The sequence below is a fragment of the Nerophis ophidion genome, linkage group LG12 (assembly GCF_033978795.1).
Source record: "Nerophis ophidion isolate RoL-2023_Sa linkage group LG12, RoL_Noph_v1.0, whole genome shotgun sequence".
NCBI lineage: Eukaryota > Metazoa > Chordata > Actinopteri > Syngnathiformes > Syngnathidae > Nerophis > Nerophis ophidion.
Genome location: NC_084622.1, coordinates 45,843,847 through 45,870,389, shown reverse-complemented (window position 1 = coordinate 45,870,389; position 26,543 = coordinate 45,843,847). Strand labels below are relative to the sequence as shown.

Sequence of the window (26,543 nt, the reverse complement as noted above, 5' to 3'; positions counted from 1 at the left end):
TTGCTCAACAAACCCCTTATGGTTAACGCATGAGCTGTGATTGCTGCACTTCTGTCTGTGTACGGATGGATCTTCACTGACCTTACAAAGCCACTGGAGAAATCTTTTTCTTGGGTCAGGCCATCTGTTGAAATGCCTGTGTGATAATGTAGGAGCGTGACACCTCCCTTCAACATGGATCTGCTTTTAAATGTAGAAATAGAGGCTGAGTAGGTTGCACAGAGGCTAGATACGCATAAAGGCTTGCTTTCCTCACTCCATCGACTGAAGTACTGCATGATTCAGGGCGGTTTTTTCCATAATGTTTTCGGAACGCTTTGATTCTATTGATTGGCTGATGATGAGGCTAGCAGTAGTCCTGAATCACATCCATGCATCCATTTTCCTCAGCTTTTCCGAGGTCAGGTCGTGGGGTCAGCAGCCTAAGCAGAGAAGCCCAGACTTCTCTCTCCCCAGCCACTTTGTCCAGCTCCTCCACGGGGGATCCCAAGGCGTTCCCAGGCCAGCCAGGAGACATAGTCTTCCCAACGTGTCCTGGGTCTTCCTCGTGGCCTCCTCCCGGTTGGACGTGCAAGGGAGGCGTTTGGGTGGTATCCTGACCAGATGCCCGGACCACCTCATCTGGCTCCTCCACATGTGGAGGAGCAGCAGCTTTACTTTGAGTTCCTCCCGGATGGCAGAGCTTCTCACCCTATCTCTAAGGGAGAGACCTGTCACCCGGCAGAGGAAACTAATTTCGGCGCTTATACCCTTGATCTTGTCCTTTCGGTTATAACCCAAAGCTCATGACAATACATGAGGATGGGAACGCAGGTTGACCGGAAAACTGAGAGCTTTGCCTTCCGGCTCAGCTCCTTCTTCCTGGGGACGGCGTGGCGAAGTTGGTAGAGTGGCTGTGCCAGTAATCTGAGGGTTCCTGGTCCAATCCCCCCACCTTCTACCATCCTAGTCATGTCCGTTGTGTCCTTGGGCAAGACACTTCACCCTTGCTCCTGATGGGTCCTGGTGAGCGCCTTGTAGGGCAGCTCCCTCCGTCAGTGTGTGAATGGGCAAATGTGGAAATACTGTCAAAGCGCTTTGGGCTCCTTAAACTGGGGTAGAAAAGCGCTATACAAGTACAACCCATTTACCATTCCTGAAACAAAGTCTACATTAAAATAAAACCGGCGTGGTACTGGACTGTTTTTGCAGGCTAGAGGCTGAAATACACTCTGGCGATGTCTTCTTTGATATATAGTCCTGCTGCGGCAGTCGTGCCAGACTTGTAATTCTCTACCAAAACACTAAGGGGCAGTGTCTCCAGGAGGAGCAACCGCAGTTGTGTTGACTAGATTTTCACTTCTGGTAAAGAGTGACGACAACCACAACGCCGACATATTTTTCTACATTTGAACTAATCATTCATAATTATCTGTAAACTTCAATCAATCAATCCATTAAGTTGATTGATTGAATCAAAGTTTATTTATATAGCCCTAAATCACGAGTGTCTCAAAGGGCTGCATAAGCCACAACATCCTCTGCTCAAATCTCACATCTTTTAATGTATGATTTACTCATAAACCAGAAGAAAATACCTTCGTGAAGATGGACTTTGCAACTACGGAACAAGTCGCAGCAGAGGACGCTATTTTCGGCAACACTACTCGGCCGTTCGGGACATTGGACAAGAGAGCTATCATATAATTGTAAATAAATAAAACCGTTAAATAATTGTTGTGTACGGTCATGTGTTGTTGCTGTTCAGAGTTTCCCTGAACATAACGTGCTTGAAAGATGATTAACGAGAATGAGAAATGCTGTGTGTAAAAATAATAACACGCGTGTGCAGGAGAAAGAAAAATGTGTGCTAATTGAATTTAATGGTGGAGAACACAATGTACAAACTAACCGTTTTCTACTGTGCAGCTGAGGTCATGATTTGTCTGTAGAGATGTCCCTTATGGCCGATTCGTGCCATTTGTCCTGGCTGCGTCCTGCGTGCTCCCTGTGTAATTCAGACAAATGTCAGCGTATGGTCAGGGGATGAGCTCTGACTAATTGTTGAACATTCTCGGTTCACACTCTCCCATGACACCGCTGATGTGCATGGTCAACCTTTACCGAATGGGACCACGTGAACGACACAAGGCTGCTGGCTGCTGGTGGAGACATGCAGCAGAATTCCAATCCAGGTGGTCCTCGTATTGTTTGCGCTTACGACGCAGTCAAATAAACGATTAATACCGTACAAAAAAAACTCAACTTGCGGAATATGTTGTCGTTTGTTGCTAGACTAAGGATGGAGAGCACATTTGTTCCTATTCATTGTCTTTTAAACTTGAACTCAATTAAGTCTCCCAAGCCTGAAGCATTCTGCTTGATGGCAGTGTGTTTGTCAAAGTTAGTTTGTGACGAACCCCAAGATGCAGAGATGGAGGCAGGCATTGGATAGGAAAATCCATCCATCCATCCATCATCTTCCGCTTATCCGAGGTCGGGTCGCGGGGGCAGCAGCCTAAGCAGGGAAGCCCAGACTTCCCTATCCCCAGCCACTTCGTCTAGCTCTTCCCGGGGGATCCCGAGGCGTTCCCAGGCCAGCCGGGAGACATAGTCTTTCCAACGTGTCCTGGGTCTTCCCCGTGGCCTCCTACCAGCTGGACGTGCCCTAAACACCTCCCTAGGGAGGCGTTCGGGTGGCATCCTGACCAGATGCCCGAACCACCTCATCTGGCTCCTCTCGATGTGGAGGAGCAGCGGCTTTACGTTGAGTTCCTCCCGGATGGCAGAGCTTCTCACCCTATCTCTAAGGGAGAGACCCGCCACCCGGCGGAGGAAACTCATTTCGGCCGCTTGTACCCGTGATCTTATCCTTTCGGTCATGACCCAAAGCTCATGACCATAGGTGAGGATGGGAACGTAGATCGACCGGTAAATTGAGAGCTTTGCCTTCCGGCTCAGCTCCTTCTTCACCACAACGGATCGATACAACGTCCGCATTACTGAAGACGCCGCACCGATCCGCCTGTCGATCTCACGATCCACTCTTCCCCCACTCGTGAACAAGACTCCTAGGTACTTGAACTCCTCCACTTGGGGCAGGGTCTCCTCCCCAACCCGGAGATGGCACTCCACCCTTTTCCGGGCGAGAACCATGGACTCGGACTTGGAGGTGCTGATTCTCATTCCGGTCGCTTCACACTCGGCTGCGAACCGATCCAGTGAGAGCTGAAGATCCCGGCCAGATGAAGCCATCAGGACTACATCATCTGCAAAAAGCAGAGACCTAATCCCGTGGCCACCAAACCGGAACCCCTCAACGCCTTGGCTGCGCCTAGAAATTCTGTCCATAAAAGTTATGAACAGAATCGGTGACAAAGGACAGCCTTGGCGGAGTCCAACCTTCACTGGAAACGTGTCCGACTTACTGCCGGCAATGCGGACCAAGCTCTGACACTGATCATACAGGGAGTGGACCGCCACAATAAGACATTCCGATACCCCATACTCTCTGAGCACTCCCCACAGGACTTCCCGAGGGACACGGTCGAATGCCTTCTCCAAGTCCACAAAGCACATGTAGACTGGTTGGGCAAACTCCCATGCACCCTCAAGAACCCTGCCGAGAGTATAGAGCTGGTCCACAGTTCCACGACCAGGACGAAAACCACACTGTTCCTCCTGAATCCGAGGTTCGACTATCCGGCGAAGCCTCCTCTCCAGTACACCTGAATAAACCTTACCGGGAAGGCTGAGGAGTGTGATCCCACGATAGTTGGAACACACCCTTCTTAAAGAGAGGGACCACCACCCCGGTCTGCCAATCCAGAGGTACCGCCCCCGATGTCCACGTGATGCTGCAGAGTCTTGTCAACCAAGACAGCCCCACAGCATCCAGAGCCTTAAGGAACTCCGGGCGGATCTCATCCACCCCCGGGGCCTTGCCGCCGAGGAGCTTTTTAACTACCTCAGCGACCTCAGCCCCACAAATAGGAGAGTCCACTACAGATTCCCCAGGCACTGCTTCCTCAAAGAAAGACGTGTTGGTGGGATTGAGGAGGTCTTCGAAGTATTCCCTCCACCGATCCACAACATCCGCAGTCGAAGTCAGCAGAACACCATCCGCACCATACACGGTGTTGATAGTGCACTGCTTCCCCTTCCTGAGGCGCCGTATGGTGGTCCAGAATCGCTTCGAAGCCGTCCGGAAGTCGTTTTCCATGGCTTCCCCGAACTCTTCCCATGTCCGAGTTTTTGCCTCCGCGACCGCTAAAGCTGCACACCGCTTGGCCCTTCGGTACCCGTCCACTGCCTCCGGAGTCCTATGAGCCAAAAGAACCCGATAGGACTCCTTCTTCAGCTTGACGGCATCCTTCACTGCTGGTGTCCACCAACGGGTTCTGGGATTACCGCCACGACAGGCACCAACAACCTTGCGGCCACAGCTCCAATCAGCCGCCTCGACAATAGAGGTTCGGAACATGGTCCACTCGGACTCAATGTCCCGCACCTCCCTTGTGACATGTTCAAAGTTCTCCCGGAGGTGTGAATTGAAACTTTGTCTGACAGGAGACTCTGCCAGACGTTCCCAGCAGACCCTCACAATGCGTTTGGGCCTGCCAGGTCTGTCCGGCATCCTCCCCCACCATCGCAGCCAACTCACCACCAGGTGGTGATCGGTAGAAAGCTCCGCCCCTCTCTTCACCCGAGTGTCCAAAACATAAGGCCGCAAATCCGATGACACAACTACAAAGTCGATCATGGAACTGCGGCCTAGGGTGTCCTGGTGCCAAGTGCACATATGGACACCCTTATGTTTGAACCTGGTGTTTGTTATCGACAAACTGTGACGAGCACAAAAGTCCAATAACAAAACACCACTCGGGTTTAGATCCGGGCGACCATTCTTCCCAATCACGCCTCTCCAGGTTTCACTGTCGTTGCCAACATGAGCGTTGAAGTCTCCCAGTAGGACAAGGGAATCACCCGGAGGAGCACTTTCCAGTACTCCCTCGAGTGTACCCAAAAAGGGTGGGTATTCTGAACTGCTGTTTGGTGCGTAAGCACAAACAACAGTCAGGACCCGTCCCCCCACCCGAAAGCGAAGGGAAGCTACCCTCTCGGATAGGAAAATATGATTTAATAAAGATACTAAAACAAGAACAAACCAAAGGGGTACAACCAAAAGCGCGCACGAGGCGGATAACAAACTAAAAGAGCTAGTATGGGAGCTAGAAAACAAATAGGGCTTAGCATGGAGGCTAGCATAAACAAAAGTGCCTGGCGTGGAAGCCAGCGGGTAGCGAGCAGGAAAACAGAAGTCGTACTTGTAATATGAAAACAAACTGGAAGCATGGAACAAAAAACAGTAAGTTACAAACATCTAACGAATATAGCTTACCGCTACGCTGCAAAGGTACGACACGACAGGAGCAACAATACAGAAGCGACAATACATGACGATAATCCAGCCCAGACTGGATGGGAAGACAGGTATAAATAGGAGTGGGCTGATTGACAGGTGCCAACCAGCCCCAGTTGAGGGGAGACAGCACTCAGGGAGAAAGACAGGAAACAGACAAAATAAGAGCGCTGACAGGAACTAAAGACAGGAAACCAACAAAGTAAGAGCGCTGACGGGAAATACTACACACAGGAAAAAAACAGAACACAAACAAACTGTCAGGGGCAAGCCTGACCGTGTCAAAGAACAGGAAAGTGTCGTGAAATCAGTATTAGTCTAAATCAGGGGTGTCGAACTCATTTTAGCTCAAGGGCCACATGAAGGAAAATCGAATCCCATGCGAGCCGTACGGGTAAAATCATGGCATAATAACTTAAAAATAAAGACAACTTCAAATTATTTTCTTTGTCTTAGTTTGACCAAAAATACGTTCTGCAAATGTACAAACTACAAATAATCCTTGACGTAAGTGGAAAACTCTGAGAAAAAAATTGGTGCAGCATGAAGAACACAATGACTTGACTTTGTCTGTTTTTACAAAGCCATTAAACTGTCAGCACTTCCTGTTTAGCATTCTAATGTTGGCAGTTTATTAAAAATGTTTGCAAAAACAATCAATTGTTTCCACAAAACTCCTGTGGTGAAATCCGCATACTGCCACAACACATTCATTTACCATCATTCAAATATTACAATTATAATTATAATTAAACATGGTGTCAGATATCAAAACGACACCATAGCTCCGTGATCTGGCTTTTGTGAACAGAACCTGCCGGGACTTAAGACCTCGTTTTCATGCTTCCACCTTCTGTAGCCTTTGTTCCGTCTCCATATTCTTATCTTTGTATGTATTTATGTCTCTTAGACGTTTCATAGTGCCTTCATAGATTATATTCTTTCATAACAGCCATACTTTCTCCACACAGGTTTGCCTTTCACCTGCGTGAACATGTATTCTGCCTCGCACCTAACTTGAAACACCCTGTTCTCACCGTCCACCTTCCGTTTAGCCATTCCTGGGGAGGGAGGTTGCTGAAAGTTGACATCTGTCCTGAATGATGATGAATAATGAAGCCGAGGCCCACTTGCGGCGCTGCAGTGAGTTCACAGGTTCCCGTTGCATTGTGGGGAATGGAGTATTGGTGCGTGCAAAACAGCAGCTGGCTGTAGGCCGGTTCTAATACTAATCAAATATCATCCCGAGGGCCAAAGACAATTCATTTGCGGGCCGGATCTTGCCGGCGGGCCTTGACTTTGACATCTACAGTCTAAATTATTAGTGTTATTAAATGCTTTCTTGAGAAGTGGCTGAGTCCACATTAGCTGCATGCCCGGCCCAAGCTGCTTAAATGGCATTGTTGAACATGTGAGAGGATCTCCCACTACAAAATAGACAGCATAGTGGTGTCATTGAGACTTCCACATCCCAATTAGCTTGTTTCTGCCTTCTTTTCAACATTCCGTGTGCAAAACAACAACAGGAATAAAAGTAAGGAGGTTTTTTTTATTGTTATTACTTTATTCTATACCATACTTGCCAACCCTCCGGGATTTTCCGTGATACTCCCAAAATTCAGCGCCTCTCCCGAAAACCTCCCGGGACAAATTTCCTCCCAAAAATCTCCAGAAATTCAGGCGGAGCTGGAGGCCACACCCCCTCCAGCTCCATGCGGACCCGAGTGACGTGTCGACAGCCTGTTTTCACGTCCGCAATACAAACAGAGTACTTGCCCAATGACGTTTTAACTGTAGAATGATCGAGGGGGAGTTCTTGGTTTCTTACGTGGGTTTATTGTTAGGTAGTTTCATTAACGTCCTCCCAGCGCGGTAACAACACACAACAACAGCAGTCACTTTTTCGTCTACCATAAAGCAGTTCGTCTGCCGTAAACAGCAATGTTGTGACACTCTTAAACAGGAAAATACTGCCATCTACTGTACTTGCATATGTGACAATAACATATTCGGCAGTGGTTCTCAACATTTCTTCAGAGATGTACCCCCTGTGAACATTTTTTTAATTCAAGTACCCCCTAATCAGAGCAAAGCGTTTTTGGTTGAAAAAAATAGATAAAGAAGTAAAATACAGCACTATGTCATCAGTTTCTGATTTATTAAATTGTATAACAATGCAAAATATTGCTCGTTTGTAGTGGTCTTTCTTGAACTATTTGGAAAAAAAGATATAAAAACAACTAAAAACTCGTTGAAAAATAAACAAGTGATTCAATTATAAATAAAGATTTCTACACATACTGCGATGAGGTGGCGACTTGTCCAGGGTGTACAGCACCTTCCGCCCAATTGCAGCTGAGATAGGCACCAGCGCCCCCAAAGGGAATAAGCGGTAGGAAATGGATGGATGGATAGCTGTAAATATACTCCTCCCCTCTTAACCACGCCCCCGCGCCCTACCTCAAGGTTGGCAAGTATGTTCTATATGTACTCTGTGTACAATATGACTGACTTCTGTGTTCATGTACATACGCTATGGGTATAAATTAAGGCTTTCAACTGGTTAATTTTTTTAATTTCTCTCTTAAATTGTGATTAGTCACAGGTTTTTATTTGCTTGCATAAATTACATTTATTTAAGAAAATACCCCGATATTTGGATACAAATGCAATTTGGTAGTCAGAATGTCATACAGGAATGTTTTTAATCAATCAATCAATGTTTATTTATATAGCCCCAAATCACAAATGTCTCAAAGGACTGCACAAGTCATTACGACTACAACATCCTCGGAAGAACCCACAAAAGGGCAAGGAAAACTCACACCCAGTGGGCAGGGAGAATTCACATCCAGTGGGACGCCAGTGACAATGCTGACTTAGAGAAACCTTGGAGAGGACCTCAGATGTGGGCAACCCCCCACCCCCTCTAGGGGACCGAAAGCAATGGATGTGGAGCGGGTCTAACATGATACTGTGAAAGTTCAATCCATAGTGGCTCCAACACAGCCGCCAGAGTTCAGTTCAAAGCGGATCCAAGACAGCAGCGAGAGTCCCGTCCACAGGAAACCATCCCAAGCGGAGGCGGATCAGCAGCGTAGAGATTTAAATGTCTTATCGTAGTGTTTTTCAACCACTGTGCCGCGGCACACAGTGGTTGAAAAACCTTGAGATGTCGTGGGAGAATATGTAAATTCACGTATTTGGGTTACAAATATTTTTTGCAAACCAATAATAATAATCTGCAAATGTGCTAATGTTGATTGTCTGGAGCTCGGCAGAGTAACCATGTTGTACTCTTTCATATCAGTAGGTGGCAGCAAGTAGCTAATTGCTTTGTAGATGTCGGGAACATGGTTTGTCGTGATCACAGTATGCAGACGACTGTGTGCAGGTAAAAAAGTTATCTAACGCTTAAACCAAAAACAAACAAAAGACGAGTGCCGCTGAGAAAAGGTATCGAAGCTTAGGGAAGGCTTTGCAAAACTAAATGAAAACTGAACTGGTTGCAAAGTAAACAAAAACAGAATGCTGGACGACAGCAAAGACTTCCAGGGTGTGGCGCAGACAGCATGCATCCACAAAGTACATCTGAACATGACATGACATTTAACAATGTCCCCGCAAAGAAGGATAGCGACAACTTACACAGCCTTGATTGCTAAAACAAAACAGGTGCGGGGAATAGCGCTCAAGGAAGACAGGAAAATTCCACAGGAAAATACCAACAAAACAGGAAAAGCCACTAAAATAGGAGCGCAAAACAATGACTAAGACATTACACAAAGGAAGACAACAAAAAAACTCCAGTACTTTGAGACGAAGAGTTATAGTGATGCATGGTTGATTATGGTTTGAATTATTCTCCAACACTTCTGAGAACTTTTTATTTTCAATATCAGATGCTGAGTTTCATTTTTTTATGTTTTCTGCTGGTGGTGTACCTCCACCTACATTGTTTCAATGAAAATAATGTGCCTTGGCTCAAAAAATGTTTAAAAACACTGTCTTATTGAACTGAAAGTCATTGATTTGCTGAAAACTTGGTGACAGTAAGTATCATAAGTAGGGATGTCTGATATCGGACTGCTGATATTATCGGCCGATAAATGCTTTAAAGTCCTACTGAAAGCCACTACTAGCGACCACGCAGTCTGATAGTTTATATATCAATGATGAAATATTAACATTGCAACACATGACAATACGGCCGCTTTAATTTACTAAATTGCAATTTTTAATTTCCCACGAGGTATCCTGTTGAAAACGTTGCAGAATGATGACGTGTACGCGTGACGTCACGGACTGTCAGGAAATATTAGCTCAGCACCACTTACGGCTAAAAGTCGTCTCTTTTCATCGCATAATTACACAATAATTTAGACATTTGTGTTGCTGAATCTTTTGCAATTTGTTCAAATAATAATGGAGACTATAAAGAACAATGTTGTTGGTGGAAAGCGGTGGATTGCAGCTGTCTTTAGCACCGAGACAAAGCCGGTGTTTCTTTGTTTTTAACACAGAGCGGTCAAGCGAACATGTTTTCTCTACTTCAACCAGCATGTTTTTGGATGGGAAAATTGTGATATATATCTTACCGGAGACATCATTGGATTATTCGTCCTCCTGCAGTAACTGTTTAAAAGGCAGCTGTGAGCTTGGCTCCTCGGCTTCTCTCTGAGACACTGCGTGTTCCCCGCAGCCATCCGACCTCGAGGTATGTCTTTACAATCTCACTAAAGCACTATTAAAACAATAAGCAGATATGGGATCTTCCAGAATTGTCCTAGTAAATGTGTCTAATTACATCTGAAACGCTCACACTGCCGCCGACTGGAGCCGTCGCTTTTTATTTTATTTTATTATATATTTTTTTTCTAGTCCGTCGCTATCAATATCCTCAAACACGAATCTTTCATCCGCGCTCAAATTAATGGGGAAATTGTCGTTTTCTCGGTCCGAATGGCTGTTTTTGTTGGAGGCTCCCATTAAAAACAATGTGAGGAGCCATCACACAAGTGACCTCATCGTCTGCGACTTCCGGTACAGGCAAGGCTTTTTTATTAGCACCAAAAGTTGCGAACTTTACTGTCGATGTTCTCTACTAAATCCTTTCAGCAAAAATATGGCAATATCGCGAAATGATGAAGTATGACACATAGAATGGACCTGCTATCCCCGTTTGAATAAGAACATCTCATTTCAGTAGGCCTTTAAAATGTAATATTGGAAATTATCGGTATCTGTTTAAAAATCTAAAATTACTGACTTTTTAAAACGCCTCTGCGTACACGGATGTCACCAATAAACCTTATGTTCGTGGATAACTCCTCTGGCAGGGGGCTCCCCTCGTCTCTTTTAATGCGCAGCATAGGACACATAGGACACATAGGACACATAGGACACATAGGACACATAGGACACATAGCAAGTGTGGTCCTCAGGTCCTGTGGATCAGGGGCAGTAGCTCCACAGCCACAGATCCACTATTAACCACTAATATCACAGTCAAAATGAAAGCTTCTTCCCATAGGCACCAAAAACTGTTAATAATGTTAATAATATACTATTATATATACATTGTGTGTGTGTGTGTGTGTGTGTGTGTGTGTGTGTGTGTGTGTGTGTGTGTGTGTGTGTGTGTGTGTGTGTGTGTGTGTGTGTGATGGATATGTGTGTATTTTGGGTATATGTATGTGTATGTATGTGATTATGTGTGTATATTTATGTATTGTATGTTTGTATATATATATATGTTATATATATATATATATATACATTGTATATATGTGTGTGTATATATGTAAGTGTGTGTGAATTTAAATGTATTATCTGCGATGAGCTGGCGACTTGTCCAGGGTGTACCCCGCCTTCCGCCCGATTGTAGCTGAGATAGGCGCCAGCGCCCCCCGCGACCCCAAAAGGGAATAAGCGGTAGAAAATGGATGGATAGATATGTGAAGTGAAGTGAATTATATTTATATAGCGCTTTTCTCTAGTGACTCAAAGCGCTTTACATAGTGAAAGCCAATATCTAAGTTACATTTAAACCAGTGTGGGTGGCACTGGGAGCAGGTGGGTAAAGTGTCTTGCCCAAGGACACAACGGCAGTGACTAGGATGGCGGAAGCGGGAATCGAACCTGCAACCCTCAAGTTGCTGGCACGGCCACTCTACTAACCGAGCTATGCCGCTATATATAGATAATATATAGCATCTACGCAGCAACCACTGAATTGAATTATATTATATATATTATTGTATTATATATTGTCATAGGGGTGGGACCTAATAAGTTGACTTCTTCCCACTCCCTTTTGAGCCAATCTTTAAATCTACAAAAGATTAGTCAAATGTAATGTTTTCAATATAGGTGTAAAAAATAATGTATATATTGAAGTGAATTATATAGCGCTTTTCTCTCGTGACTCAAAGCGCTTTACATAGTGACACCCAATATCTAAGTTCCATTTAAAGCAGTGTGGGTGGCACTGGGAGCAGGTGGGTCAAGTGTCTTGCCCAAGGACACAACGGTAGTGACTAGGATGGCGGAAGCGGGAATCGAACCTGCAACCCTCAAGTTGCTGGCATGGCCACTCTACCAACCGAGCTATACCGCCCACTTTCTCAGCGTTGCTATGCAACCTTGTGTATAAGTTTATGTGTCGGGCATCTGAGTCTGAAAATGACATAATCACTGTGTATATATTTCTTTTGTATTTTATGTGATTCTTTTGTTTTGTTTGCATGGCTCAAAATAAACCATTCATTCATTCCAACCTTAAAGGCACATAATAACTACGGCTTTCCGCAAACTCTAATTTGAAGTGAAACAAAAAAAAAAAAATGTTCTTTTTTTTTCGTTTTTCAAAAATGTATATGAACATATGTAAAGTACTGCTACTACTGATGATGATGTTGTCAACACTAACCATGTTCTGTGTGTTTGATTATTGCTCTGCAGTACAAGGGCCAGGCCAACCTCCATGTGTTTGAGGACTGGTGCGGCTCCTCTATTGCCCAACTCCGAAAAAACCTTCACTTTCCCCTCTATCCTCACGTAAGTAGTAAGTGAGTAAGTGTGTGTGCTGACTCTTCTCTTGCAAATTGATTGGAATGTATCTGCTGTATTATTAATGCAATTATCATTTGTTGGAAAGAAGGCAGACTCTGAAATACAAAGTTAACATTTGCCTCAGAATTTTGTCAGTAAATGCTAGCGAGTAATCGGGGTCATTCTAGGCAGTTTGCTGCTGCTCGGGCATAAAAATAGTTCAAGCTGCAGATGATGGGATTTTATTTTATGACCATGGGATTCCCATATGAAGAGATTAAAACTCATGACATCTGCTGCAGCTCGCCAGCAGTAGATTCTATCATCCCTGTACGCTGCGCAGAAAAGCCTCGCCACTAATGTTAGCCTGTAAAAATCATTACTGTTCAATAAATCATGTTGTGCACCTTTTATGTAAGTGGGACTTTTCAGTCCTTTGCTTTGTCGCACAATAGCAGGACCGCATGCAAATATCTGGGTTTGATGTTTTCAGCGCACATCCTGCTCCAAATCTGCCATGGCTGGTAAACAATATTCTGTAACATGGTGCTGAGAGCCAGCGGCATCTGCAATGGACATTTCTTCTAAAATAAAAAAATAACCCAGTTATAGGATAAACACTAAAACAGAGAAGAGGAAGGAATTGATCATGCTTACAATGCTGCATAATTTAAGAGTGAAATCATCTCACTGCAGCCTAACTACTGTATCTTAAAACTTTCATGCACACCAAATGTAAACAGAATCTCTCTACCTGTAAGCGTGATATATCTACTTCATCGTACATACAACTTTTGGTTGAATAAAATTGCACCACCTCTGGCTTTTATAACATCTTACAGTCTCTGAGGCATTGATCTAATGAGTGACAAACTTCGTCAATCTCACTCCAACTTTCTTTGAATGCTGTTGTCAGATCAGCTTTGCAGGTTGGAGTCTTGTCATTGACCATTTTATTCAATTTACACCACACATTTTTATTTGGATTGAGATCCATTTGTAGGCCATGGCATGTACCTCATGTAATTTTCTTCAAAGAAAGTTTTCACAGTTTTTGCTCTGTGGCAAGATGCATTGTCATCTTGAAAAATTATGTCACCATCCCCAACATAATTTCGATTGATGGAGTCCAAAATGTCAATGTAAACTTGTGCATTATTGAAGCTGTAATGATAGCCATGAGATCGGTAGGTCGTGAGTTCAAATCCCGGCTGAGTCATACCAAAGACTCTAAAAATGGGACCCATTACCTCCCTGCTTGGCACTCAGCATTAAAGGGGAACATTATCAGCAGACCTATGTAAGCGTCAATATATACCTTGATGGTGCAGAAAAAAGACCATGTATTTTTTTTAACCGATATCCGAACTCTAAATGGGTGAATTTTGGCTAATTAAACGCCTTTCTGTTTATCGCTCTTTTTGTGATGACGTCAGAACGTGACGTCGCCGAGGTAACACAGCCGCCATTTTCATTTTCAACACATTACAAACACCGGGTCTCAGCTCTGTTATTTTCCGTTTTTTCGACTATTTTTTGGAACCTTGGAGACATCATGCCTGGTGGGTGTGTTGTTGGAGGGTGTAACAACACTAACAGGGAGGGATTCAAGTTGCACCACTGGCCCCAAGATGCCAAAGTGTCTGCCGCCAGACCACCATTGAATGTGCCAGAGTGTCTCCACATTTTACCGGCGAAGACAGACATGGCACAGAGATGTATGGATAACCTGCAGATGCATTTGCAACCATAAAGTCAACTAAATCACAAAGGTGAGTTTTGTTGATGTTGTTGACTTATGTGCTAATCAGACATATTTGGTCGCGGCGTGACTGCCAGCTAATCGATGCTAACATGCTACGCTAATCGACGCTAACGTGCTATTTACCGGCGGTGCTAAAGCAGACATGGCACAGAGATGTATGAATAACCTGCAGATGCATTTGCAACGATAAAGTCAACTAAATCACAAAGGTGAGTTTTGTTGATGTTGTTGACTTATGTGCTAATCAGACATATTTGGTCGCGGCGTGACTGCCAGCTAATCGATGCTAACATGCTACGCTAATCGACGCTAACGTGCTATTTACCGGCGGTGCTAAAGCAGACATGGCACAGAGATGTATGGATAACCTGCAGATGTATTTGCAACTATAAAGTCAACGAAATGACAAAGGTGAGTTTTGTTGATATTGACTGCCAGCTAATCGATGCTAACATGCTATGCTAATCGATGCTAACATGCTATTTACCGGCGGTACTAAAGCAGACCTGGAACAGAGATGTATGGATAACCTGTAGATGCAATTGCAACTATATTACGTTTCCTTCCACCCACATTTAATGCGAAACAAACACTTACCAATCGAAGGATTTAAGTTGCTCCAGTGTCACAAGATGCGAAAGTCCTGATCGTTTGGTCCGCACATTTTACCGGCGATGCTAACGCAGCTATTCGGCCATGCTATGGCTATGAAAAGCGTCAATAGCTATTCGCTCAATAGCTTCAGTTTCTTCTTCAATACTTTCATACTCCAACCATCCGTTTCAATACATACGTAATCTGTTGAATCGCTTAAGCCGCTGAAATCCGAGTCTGAATCCGAGCTAATGTCGCTATATCTTGCTGTGCTATTCGCCATTGCTTGTTTACATTGGCAGCACTGTGTGACGTCACAGGGAGATGGATAGTCGCATCGCAAATAGCGAAAATCAAGCACTTTAAAGCTTTTTTTAGGGATATTCCGGGACCGGTAAAATTTTGAAAAAAACTTCCAAAAATACAAGAAGCCACTGGGAACTGATTTTTATTGTTTTTAACCCTTTTGAAATTGTTATAATGTTCCCCTATAAGGATTGGAAATGGGGGTTAAATCACCATAAATGATTCCCGGGCGCGACACCACTGCTGCCCACTGCTCCCCTCACCTCCCAGGGGGTCGATCAAGGGTGATTGGTCGAATGCAGAGAATAATTTCGCCACACCTCGTGTGTGTGTGTGACAATCATTAGTACTTTAACTTTAACTTTTTATCATCAATGACTGTGGAAATGTGCATGATTTCTTCAGGCAGTTGTCTTCAAAAATCTCACTGGAACGGGGCCAAACAAAAGTTACAGCATAATCACTTTGCCCAATGCAGATCTGTGATTCATCACTCAATGACTTTCATCCAGTCTGCCATAGTTCAAAATGACCTTTTCTTAGACCATTGTGACTTTACTTTTTCTGTTTATATGTTAATGAACTTGAACTCCTCCACTTGGGTTGGGGAGGAGACCCTGCCCCAAGTGGAGGAGTTCAAGTACCTAGGAGTCTTGTTCACGAGTGAAGGAAGAGTGGATGGTGAGATCGACAGGCGGATCGGTGCGGCGTCTTCAGTAATGCGGACGTTGTATCGATCCGTTGTGGTGAAGAAGGAGCTGAGCCGGAAGGCAAAGCTCTCAATTTACCGGTCAATCTACGTTCCCATCCTCACCTATGGTCATGAGCTTTGGGTCATGACCGAAAGGATAAGATCACGGGTACAAGCGGCCGAAATGAGTTTGGGTCTCTCCCTTAGAGATAGGGTGAGAAGCTCTGCCATCCGGGAGGAACTCAAAGTAAAGCCGCTGCTCCTCCACATGGAGAGGAGCTAGATGAGGTGGTTCGGGCATCTGGTCAGGATGCCACCCGAACTCCTCCCAAAGGAAGGTTGTTTGGGCACGTCCAACCGGTAGGAGGCCACGGGACGGGGAAGACCCAGGACACGTTGGGAAGACTATGTCTCCCGGCTGGCCTGGGAACGCCTCGGGATCCCCCGGGAAGAGCTAGACGAAGTGGCTGGGGAGAGGGAAGTCTTGGCTTCCCTGCTTAGGCTGCTACCCCCGCGACCCGACCTCGGATAAGCGGAAGAAGATGGATGGATGGATGGAGGGTGATTCCATAATTTCCTAATAATTTTATATTTCTCTACACTCTCCTTGATCTAAAAAAGTAACCGTTACTGAATACCACAAGTTATAGTGTTGATTTTTTTTTAAGTGTTTCTTAAAGCCAGAAAGTTCCATCCATTTCCTACCGTTTATTTCCGTTTGGGGTGGCGGGGGGCGCTGGTGCTTATCTCAGCTCCCTGAGTCGCCACCTCATCGCAGATAAAAAACAGATTGTTGTCATTTAAAATGACTATAGTGTGTGAATGTTGTCTCTCTATCTGTGTTGGCCCTGCGATGAGGTAGCAACTTGTCCAGGGTGTACACCGCCTTCCGCCCAAATGCAGCTGAAATAGGCTCCAGCCCCCCCCCGGGACTGCACAAGGGACAAGCGGTAGAAAAATGGATGGATGGATAGTTTTGTGTCATGTCTGTCATCTGTTTTTGTCTTCACAAACTTAAGCAACATCTGCCAATCTGGGGATTCCTTAATTGTTTTAAAGAGGTTGTAGAAGTCACACACTTGTTCCTACTGACTGGACATGGGTTCACTCACATTATTTTTAATAATTTTCCGCATTTTATGCTTTCTGACACAGACCAGAACGACAGTGAAGAAGCTGGCCGTTGCCCCGAAGTGGAAGAATTATGGCCTGAGAATCTTTGGATTCCTTCACCCTTACAGAGACGGTAAGCAGGTCATTTAATTACCGAGTCTCTTTTCTGTCGCTCCAGGCCTTCGAGTGAGTGGCCTTCAAATTAATATAGCCCATCTTAACAGCTCTTCCAAGTGCTTGGAGATCAGTCCTGAAGTCAATCCATGTGTTATTAGGGCTCAGTGGCCGACATCTCATAGGCTCATCCCTCTCCAGTATCCTAAAACCCACGTACTTCTGGTGTTACTATGGCAACAGAGAAGCCTTAACACCCTGGGAGACAAATGTAAAAACATGAAGACATTAATTACATTATCATCCATTTTGAAACATATCCATCTTTGAAGTGTTTTAACAATCGTAAGCGTGCCCAGAGAGGTTTAGAGTGAACAAACAATGCAGGTGTGAGATGTCAACCCAATCAGATCCTACAGAGATCCCGCCATTCCCACCACATTGCATGCTTGCTCTCTACTGTTGGTGACCACTTTGTTTTTTAACAGAGCCAGTGCAAGTAGCTAATGACTGCTACAACGCTAAGTCTGTGCATGCACAATCTAATAAGATCATATGTAACCATTGAAGCAAAAACCCTAACTCTAAAATACAAACCCCATTTCCATATGAGTTGGGAAAATGTGTTAGATGTAAATATAAACAGAATACAATGATTTGCAAATCCCTTTCAAGCCATATTCAGTTGAATATGCTACAAATTCCCCCCCATCTTTGAGAGGGGGGACCGGGGGGTGTGTTCCAACTATGGTGGGATCACACTCCTCAGCCTTCCCGGTGGGGTTTATTCGGGTGTGCTGGAGAGGAGGCTGTTTATATGTTAATGAACTTGAACTCCTCCACTTGGGTTGGGGAGGAGACCCTGCCCCAAGTGGAGGAGTTCAAGTACCTAGGAGTCTTGTTCACGAGTGAGGGAAGAGTGGATGGTGAGATCGACAGGCAGATCGGTGCGGCGTCTTCAGTAATGCGGACGTTGTACCGATCCGTTGTGGTGAAGAAGGAGCTGAGCCGGAAGGCAAAGCTCTCAATTTACCGGTCGATCTACGTTCCCATCCTCACCTATGGTCATGAACTTTGGGTCATCTAAATGCATCTTTTGACAATATGATTTGCCTGAACGTATAGGAGACACCAAGAGTAAAAAGGGGTAGAAAAATTGGTCGCTGGCGGGCTGTAGTTTGGACACCTCTGGTGAAGATTAAATATTTTTTGGCCGCAGACACTTCTTTTTTTTTTTAAGTAAGAGATCACTTTTACCTGCTGACAGTTTCAGATGACACCTGGGATGTGTCCAAAAACAGCTGGCCGGGCCAGGAAACTTTCAAAATAAAGTTCCCCGAACCAGCCATATTTAATTTGAAAGTTTCCCAGCTGTTTTTGGACATGTCATACCAGAAAGCTCCAACAGCTTCCACAGAGGCCGAAGTTTCAATAACTTATATTTATATCGCGCTTTTCTAAACACTCAAAGCGCTCACAGAGAAGTGGGACTCATCACTCATTCACACTTGGTGGTGGTAAGCTACATCTGTAGCCACAGCTGCCCTGCCTTTTAGCCAAAACTGTCAGCAGATAATAGTCATATTTTATTCCCAAAAACTATATTTGTCTGCTCACTATTTTACCTACATTGAAAAATGCAATCTATATACTAATTTTTAATCTTTTTTATTACTTTGACAGATTTCAGTGGTGAGCCAGATCATTTCTTTTTTTCTTTTAAACAAACAAAAAAAATGTTTATTGGATAAGTACAAGCAAATATTGACATGGAGCCAAAGACAACTGCACTTCTGAATGTCCCCAACAAGGTGCAGCAATGCACAAAAACAGACAAAGGGCTCATCAATTACCTACCTTTGAATTACTTTTTAATTGGGCTTAAATTTTAAATGAGTCTCTTTTCCATATTTTAAGAAAGCACCCCATACTTCCTGAAACTTCACAGAACAAGTGTTTAATGTCAGCCTAATTCTCTCCAGTTTGAGAAAATACACAACATATTTAATCCAGCAGGTGTGGCAAGAAGGCTCTGTTGCCTTTCAATTTAATACAAAGAGTCTTCTAGCCAACAAAGTAGTGAATGCTACAAGATTATTATTTAAATTTGCTAATGGTAGATGACTGAGGTGCTACCCCAAATAGTCACCTTTGAGGATTCAGTTCAATCTTTTGGCCAATTACCAAAGACAAATATTATACATTTCAGTAGAATAACTGCACAGGGATGGACGGAGCCAAAACATATGTATTAGAATAGAATAGACTTTATTTTCATTATATTTGCATATGACGAGATTAAAGACTCCAATTTAAGGTGCGGTTGTGAGAACAAATATGGGGTGAAATAAATAACACGAGGTAATAAAGAAAAAACTAACAATTGAAATAAACAAACTACTATCCAATAAAAATAACAAGCAATCCTGTACAATATACAAAACACTATAGAAATACAAAATACTGCACAATATACAGAACAAGACAAGAGTACAGAAGTAATAAATAACAGTCAGTGTCGGATGTATTGCACTGGAAGGCTAGTATTGCACAGTAGGGTATTAGGGCAGGATATTGTACACAGGTGAATTATTATTATTATAAGTTAGAGTTCAACATGGTGACATCTCTGGGGAAAAAAGCTGTCTCTGAGCTGGTTTGTTCTGGCTCTGATGCACCTGTAGCGCCTGCCTGATGGTAGCAGGTGGAACAGGTGGTAGCCAGGGTGTGTGCTGTCTTTGGTGATGGTTTTTGCTTTCTTGAGGCAGTGTGAGTTATATAAATCCTTCAGCGAGGGCAGGGGGCAGCCGATGATTTTTTTGTGCAGACTTTATTACCCTCTGAATCGCCTGTTTGTCTGCTTCAGTGCAGCTGGCGTACCACACTGTTGTGCAGTACGGCAGCAGGCTCTCGACAGCTGAGCGATTGAAGGTCACCATCAGCTGCCTCTGCAGTCTGTTCTTCCTCAGGAAGTGTAGTCTCCGCTGGGCCTTCCGGATGACCACAGTTGTATTTTGGGTCCAGGACAGGTCAGCAGATATGAGGGTGCCGAGGAACCTGAAGGAGCTGACTCTCTCCACCTCCTTGCTGTTGATGTAGAGGGGGGCGGAGTCTGCAGTATTAGGTTAGCTGGAGACGATTGACACTGATCACATATTACCGAAATTCCGCCATACATCTTAGCCAAACGGACATTGGTATAATAGCTAAGATGTATTCGCTTGAATTGAATAATGCTGTGAATAGCACAAATAGAAAACTTATGAACTCTACTTTAAATCCCTGTCCAGCTCTCCTCAGTTTGGGTCACTCCTATGTCACCCTCCCAAAGTGACTTAATTAAATTCAGAGACTCAGGACGTGGATAAAACATTTGACTGTAAATACGTGTAATTGATCCTTTTAAAGTTGAAAGTGGTTATCTAAAAAGTATCTAAAAGTGTGGCAGTCACTAAGTTTGGAAACCTGGAAAAACTCTTACAAACCAAATTTCGGATCTGCAGATGTTTAAAAGAGTGTTGATTAGAGAGTGAACATTTCTCACAAATCTGCTGGAAAGAGACAAATGTGTTGTCAATGTGTAAATCTTTGAATGTTGTTGATCCCCAGACTTCACCATTTTAAAAAGGCACTATCGACAAAAAAGGGAGTGAAAGAAAGCTTGATTAGCAGTGATGGGTTCAAGATGAGAAGTAGTCTGTAAACCAAAATACTGCTTGAACTGAACATAAATTCTGAATTACATTTTTATGGTCAGATGTTTTGTTAAAGTAGAAGTAGAGGAGTGGATGGGAGAGTGAAGCAGAGCCCTAAGAGATACTGGTTTAGTTAAGTTTGCCTCCATAACCGGCCATAATTAAGGGGGATCAAAAGCTTCATATTGTAGCTAATGTTTAAGAATTCTAATGTTGCTGGCCCAGGGGTAAAACCTAAGTTTGGTAGTGCTAATCCTCCCGAAAATGTGGTTCTCTGTAAATATTGTTTACATAATCGGTGAGTTTTTTATTCCAAATGAAGTCCAAAATCTGAATTTAATTTACGAGAGAAGGACTGAGGGAGATTAATTGCTATACAGTAGAGAGAACGGTAAAATCGCAGAAATACGTAATTTTAACAGAGTTGTGTTATGCCGGAACTGTGGTTGTCTGTGCCTCCTCGATGCAAGGATGATGTGGGACGAGTCAGGCATGAATGTAAGTACATTTTATTCATTACTAAAATACAAAAAGGCAAAACAAAGAACGCGCTCGGTGGCGGCTAATAATCTTTACTGAAACTTTAACAAAAACAGCACAATGGCATGGCTATCTATAAATAAACTAATGATGCTAACAAAGATACTCAATAAACCAAAAACTTGCACTTGGGCGAAAAAATACACAGATCTTACGTGGCGTGGTCCAAAGGTTTAGCAGCGTGGCAAGGCGTGAAGGTTTGTACGAGAAATGCAGGCATGAGGCAGAATGCAAAAATCCCAGAACGATAAACAGAAAGCAAGTGACATAAATAGTGGCCGTGGTAACTAGAAACAGGTGTGAGAGGCTGATGATCGGGGCGTGACTAGGGGAAACAGGTGGAAACTAATAAGTAGCTATGGTAACAAAAACAAACCAGGAAGTGAAAAAACAGAACAATAGTCCAGAAAACAAAACAAAACAAAACATGATCAAACATAAAACCAGATTTACAGGCGTGACAAGTTGACACAAGCCACTGTAGATAAATTAAGTAATGACGGTCAAAATCTCTCTAAATTCTGGACAACAGTGGAAAGTTGCCTTTATAAAGCTCTGCAAACGTGTGTGTGTGTGTGTGTGTGTGTGTGTGTGTGCGTGTGTGTGTGTGTGTGTGTGTGTGTGTGTGTGCGTGTGACTGCACACCCAAGTATGTGAAACCTTGCTTGGCAATTTTTAAGAAAAAAGTGTGCAGTGGCTATTTTGTGTGATGTGCAGGAACATTATTCGATATATTGAAAAGATGTAGAAGATTAGAAAAGGAGTTTGTATTCCAAATGAACCCGGTTTGATCCGCATTAATAATAGAAGGGAGAATAGTATCCAGACGTATAGCCAGCAGTTTGGATAATAATAATTGTAAGTCCCCATTTAACGGACTATTAGGATGATTCGAAGTGCACGACAAAGTTTCCTTCCCTTTTTTCAAGAGGAATTCAATTGAAGCTTGGCTCAGCGTTTGCGGGAGGAGGCTAGATTCAAATGATTTGATGTAGATGTCCAATAATAGAGGGGATAGGTTATGCCAACATTTTTGGGAAAATTCTGCAGGATAGCCATCTGGTACCGGGGATTTTGGTTATGTAGTGATAACGCTGCAACATTTAATTCCGCAGCATTAATTTGTCTCTCTGACTCTCCCGCAACCAAAGGTATGTCCAAATTGGCAAAAAAATGATCAAGCTCATGAGTCGAACAAGATGGGACACATAAAATTTCCTGAATACATTATTGATATCAAGATCATCCGTATCCATACCTGAAGTGTATTAAATCTGCGGAATATATTGAGCCAGGTAAATTCTCCTACATTACGTTACAAGGCTGAACCTCAGTGTGTATGTAGTTTAAAGTTAAAGTACCAATGGTGGCCTCCACTACCCGCAGCCGGACGGGAAGACCGCCCCACTAACAACCGGGCCCCCACAAACCCAATCCACCAGGCTCCTCCCTCTGAGGGAAGAGAAAAAGAAAAAATCACAGACACGCTGACACACAAGGTCACCACCCTAGCAGCTGGCCGCCTTGCAGCACAGCAGAATACCCTGCAGTCCACCGAGCTGCCACGATAGACGGCCCCAACCAAGTCGACCATCCGGAAGGGTTGGACGATAGGACCCAGGGGCCCCAGACACGCACGCCGGCTGAAGTAGCCTGAGGCGCCGACTCCCGCCGGACAAACAGGCACCGAGAGCGCCCCCAAAAATATATATGTATATTTATATATACATACATACAAACACACATTCATATATATATATATATATATATATATATATATATATATATATATATATATATATATATATATATATATATGTATATATATGTATACGTATATATATATATATATATATATATATATATATATATATATATATATATATGTATATATATGTATACGTATATATATATATATATATATATATATATATATATATATATATATATATATATATATATATATGTATGTATGTATGTATGTATATATATATATATATATATATATATATATATATATATATATATATATATATATATATGTATGTATATATATATATATATATATATATATATATGTATGTATGTATGTATATATATATATATATATATATATATGTATGTATATATATATATATATATATATATATGTATATATGTATATGCTGCGATGAGGTGGCCACTTGTCTAGGGTGTACCCCGCCTTAAGCCCGATTGTAGCTGAGATAGGCACCAGTGACCCCAAAGGGAATAAGCGGTAGAAAATGGATGGATGGATATATATGTTACCGTCTAACAATCTATGTGAAACCTTTCAATCCGGTTTCAGGGCAAATCACTCCACGGAGACAGCCCTCGCAAAAATGACTAATGATCTATTGCTAACGATGGATTCTGATGCGTCATCTATGTTGCTGTTCCTCGATCTTAGCGCTGCTTTCGATACCGTCGATCATAATATTTTATTAGAACGTATCAAAACACGAATTGGTATGTCAGACTTAGCCCTGTCTTGGTTTAACTCTTATCTTACTGATAGGATGCAGTGTGTCTCCCATAACAATGTGACCTCGGACTACGTTAAGGTAACGTGTGGAGTTCCCCAGGGTTCGGTCCTTGGCCCTGCACTCTTCAGCATCTACATGCTGCCGCTAGGTGACATCATACGCAAATACGGTGTTAGCTTTCACTGTTATGCTGATGACACCCAACTCTACATGCCCCTAAAGCTGACCAACACGCCGGATTGTAGTCAGCTGGAGGCGTGTCTTAATGAAATTAAACAATGGATGTCCGCTAACTTTTTGCAACTCAACGCCAAAAAAACGGAAATGCTGATTATCGGTCCTGCTAGACACCGACCTCTATTTAATAATACAACTCTAACATTTGACAACCAAACAATTAAACAAGGTGACACGGTAAAGAATCTGGGTATTATCTTCGACCCAACTCTCTCCTTTGAGGCACACATTAAAAGCGTTACTAAAACGGCCTTCTTTCATCTCTGTAATATCGCTAAAATTCGCTCCATTCTGTCCACTAAAGACGCTGAGATCATTATCCATGCGTTTGTTACGTCTCGTCTCGACTACTGTAACGTATTATTTTCGGGTCTCCCCATGTCTAGCATTAAAAGATTACAGTTGGTACAAAATGCGGCTGCTAGACTTTTGACAAGAACAAGAAAGTTTGATCACATTACGCCTGTACTGTATATACCTTTATATACATATATACATACATATATACCTATACTGTATATACCTTTATATACATATATACATACATATATACCTGTACTGTATATACCTTTATATACATACATATATACCTATACTGTATATACCTTTATATACATATATACATACATATATACCTATACTGTATATACCTTTATATACATATATACATACATATATACCTGTACTGTATATACCTTTATATACATATATACATACATATATACCTGTACTGGCTGACCTGCACTGGCTTCCTGTGCACTTAAGATGTGACTTTAAGGTTTTACTACTTACGTATAAAATACTACACGGTCTAGCTCCATCCTATCTTGCCGATTGTATTGTACCATATGTCCCGGCAAGAAATCTGCGTTCAAATGACTCCGGCTTGTTAGTGATTCCCAAAGCCCAAAAAAAGTCTGCGGGCTATAGAGCGTTTTCCGTTCAGGCTCCAGTACTCTGGAATGCCCTCCCGGTAACAGTTCGAGATGCCACCTCAGTAGAAGCATTTAAGTCTCACCTTAAAACTCATTTGTATACTCTAGCCTTTAAATAGACTCCCTTTTTAGACCAGTTGATCTGCCGTTTCTTTTCTTTTTCTTCTATGTCCCACTCTCCCTTGTGGAGGGGGTCCGATCCGATCCGGTGGCCATGTACTGCTTGCCTGTGTATCGGCTGGGGACATCTCTGCGCTGCTGATCCGCCTCCGCTTGGGATGGTTTCCTGCTGGCTCCGCTGTGAACGGGACTCTCGCTGCTGTGTTGGATCCGCTTTGGACTGGACTCTCGCGACTGTGTTGGATCCATTGTGGATTGAACTTTCACAGTATCATGTTAGACCCGCTCGACATCCATTGCTTTCCTCCTCTCCAAGGTTCTCATAGTCATCATTGTCACCGACGTCCCACTGGGTGTGAGTTTTCCTTGCCCTTATGTGGGCCTACCGAGGATGTCGTAGTGGTTTGTGCAGCCCTTTGAGACACTAGTGATTTAGGGCTATATAAGTAAACATTGATTGATTGATTGATATATATATATATACATATATGTTTTTTAATTTTTTTTTACCGTTCCCCTCCCAGACAGACTCGCACTGGAGCACAGGAAGTCTTGTTTAACCATCTTTTAATTTTGCTGACACACAGCAACAGCACTCCGCTTTGCGACTTTTCAGTCTCTCCAGCTTGTCTTTCTCTCGGGTGTCTCTCTCCGGCGTGTGTGTGCGACCCTCTCATGGCCCCGACCGCTACTGATAAGAATGACCGGTGATTAGAGGATCAGCCACAGCTGGGGCAATTCAGTCACCTGCCAGCTGTCCTTTGAAGGGTAGTATTGCACAGTAGGGTATTAGGGCATGATATTGTATAGGGGAAATTATTATTATTTTAAGTTAGAGTTCAACATGGTGACAGCTTTGGGAAAGAGGCTGTCTCTGAGCCTGTTTGTTCTGGCTCTGATGCACCTGTAGCGCCTGCCTGATGGTAGCAAGTCGAACAGGTGGAAGCCAGGGTGTGTGCTGTCCTTGGTAATGTTTTTTGCTCTGTTGAGGCAACGGGAGTTGTGTAAACCCTTCAGGGAGGGCAGGGGGCAGCCGATGATTTTTTGTGCAGACTTTATGACCCTCTGAATTGCCTGTTTGTCTGCTTCAGTGCAGCTGGCGTACCACACTGTTATGCAGTGTGGTACGCCAGCTGCACTGAAGCAGACAATGCTCAGATGCTCAGAGTGATCTTGATTACCATCTGGATTCAATATTTTAATGGTTCCTTACAATTTGGAGATAGGGCCTTGTGGAGGTCTGCGCTTTGTGTGTTTTTCTATTTTTCCTATGCTCCTCGTCGCATTTCTTCTGGACTCAATTTTCCAGTGTTGTCAAATAATCAACTCTGTATTTTGATAGTATTGTTTGGTGGAATTCCTTAAACCAGTGGTTCTCTGGCTTTCCTCAATGATGTGCCCCCTTTGAACATGTTTTTAATTCAAGTACCCCCTAATCACAGCAAAGCATTTTTGCTTGAAAAAAAGAGATA

The 26,543-nt window shown here is 43.3% G+C and overlaps 1 protein-coding gene across 1 annotated transcript in view; it reads left to right on the top strand.

Moving 5' to 3' along the window:
• LOC133563492 (N-acetyl-beta-glucosaminyl-glycoprotein 4-beta-N-acetylgalactosaminyltransferase 1-like) overlaps window positions 1–26,543 on the top strand; it is a 460,693-nt gene that overhangs the window by 292,882 nt on the left and 141,268 nt on the right. The window contains exons 4-5 of the mRNA XM_061917651.1: window positions 12,365–12,460; window positions 16,966–17,056. Of these exons, the coding sequence (XP_061773635.1) occupies window positions 12,365–12,460; window positions 16,966–17,056 (187 nt within the window). The remainder of the gene's footprint in view (window positions 1–12,364; window positions 12,461–16,965; window positions 17,057–26,543) is intronic.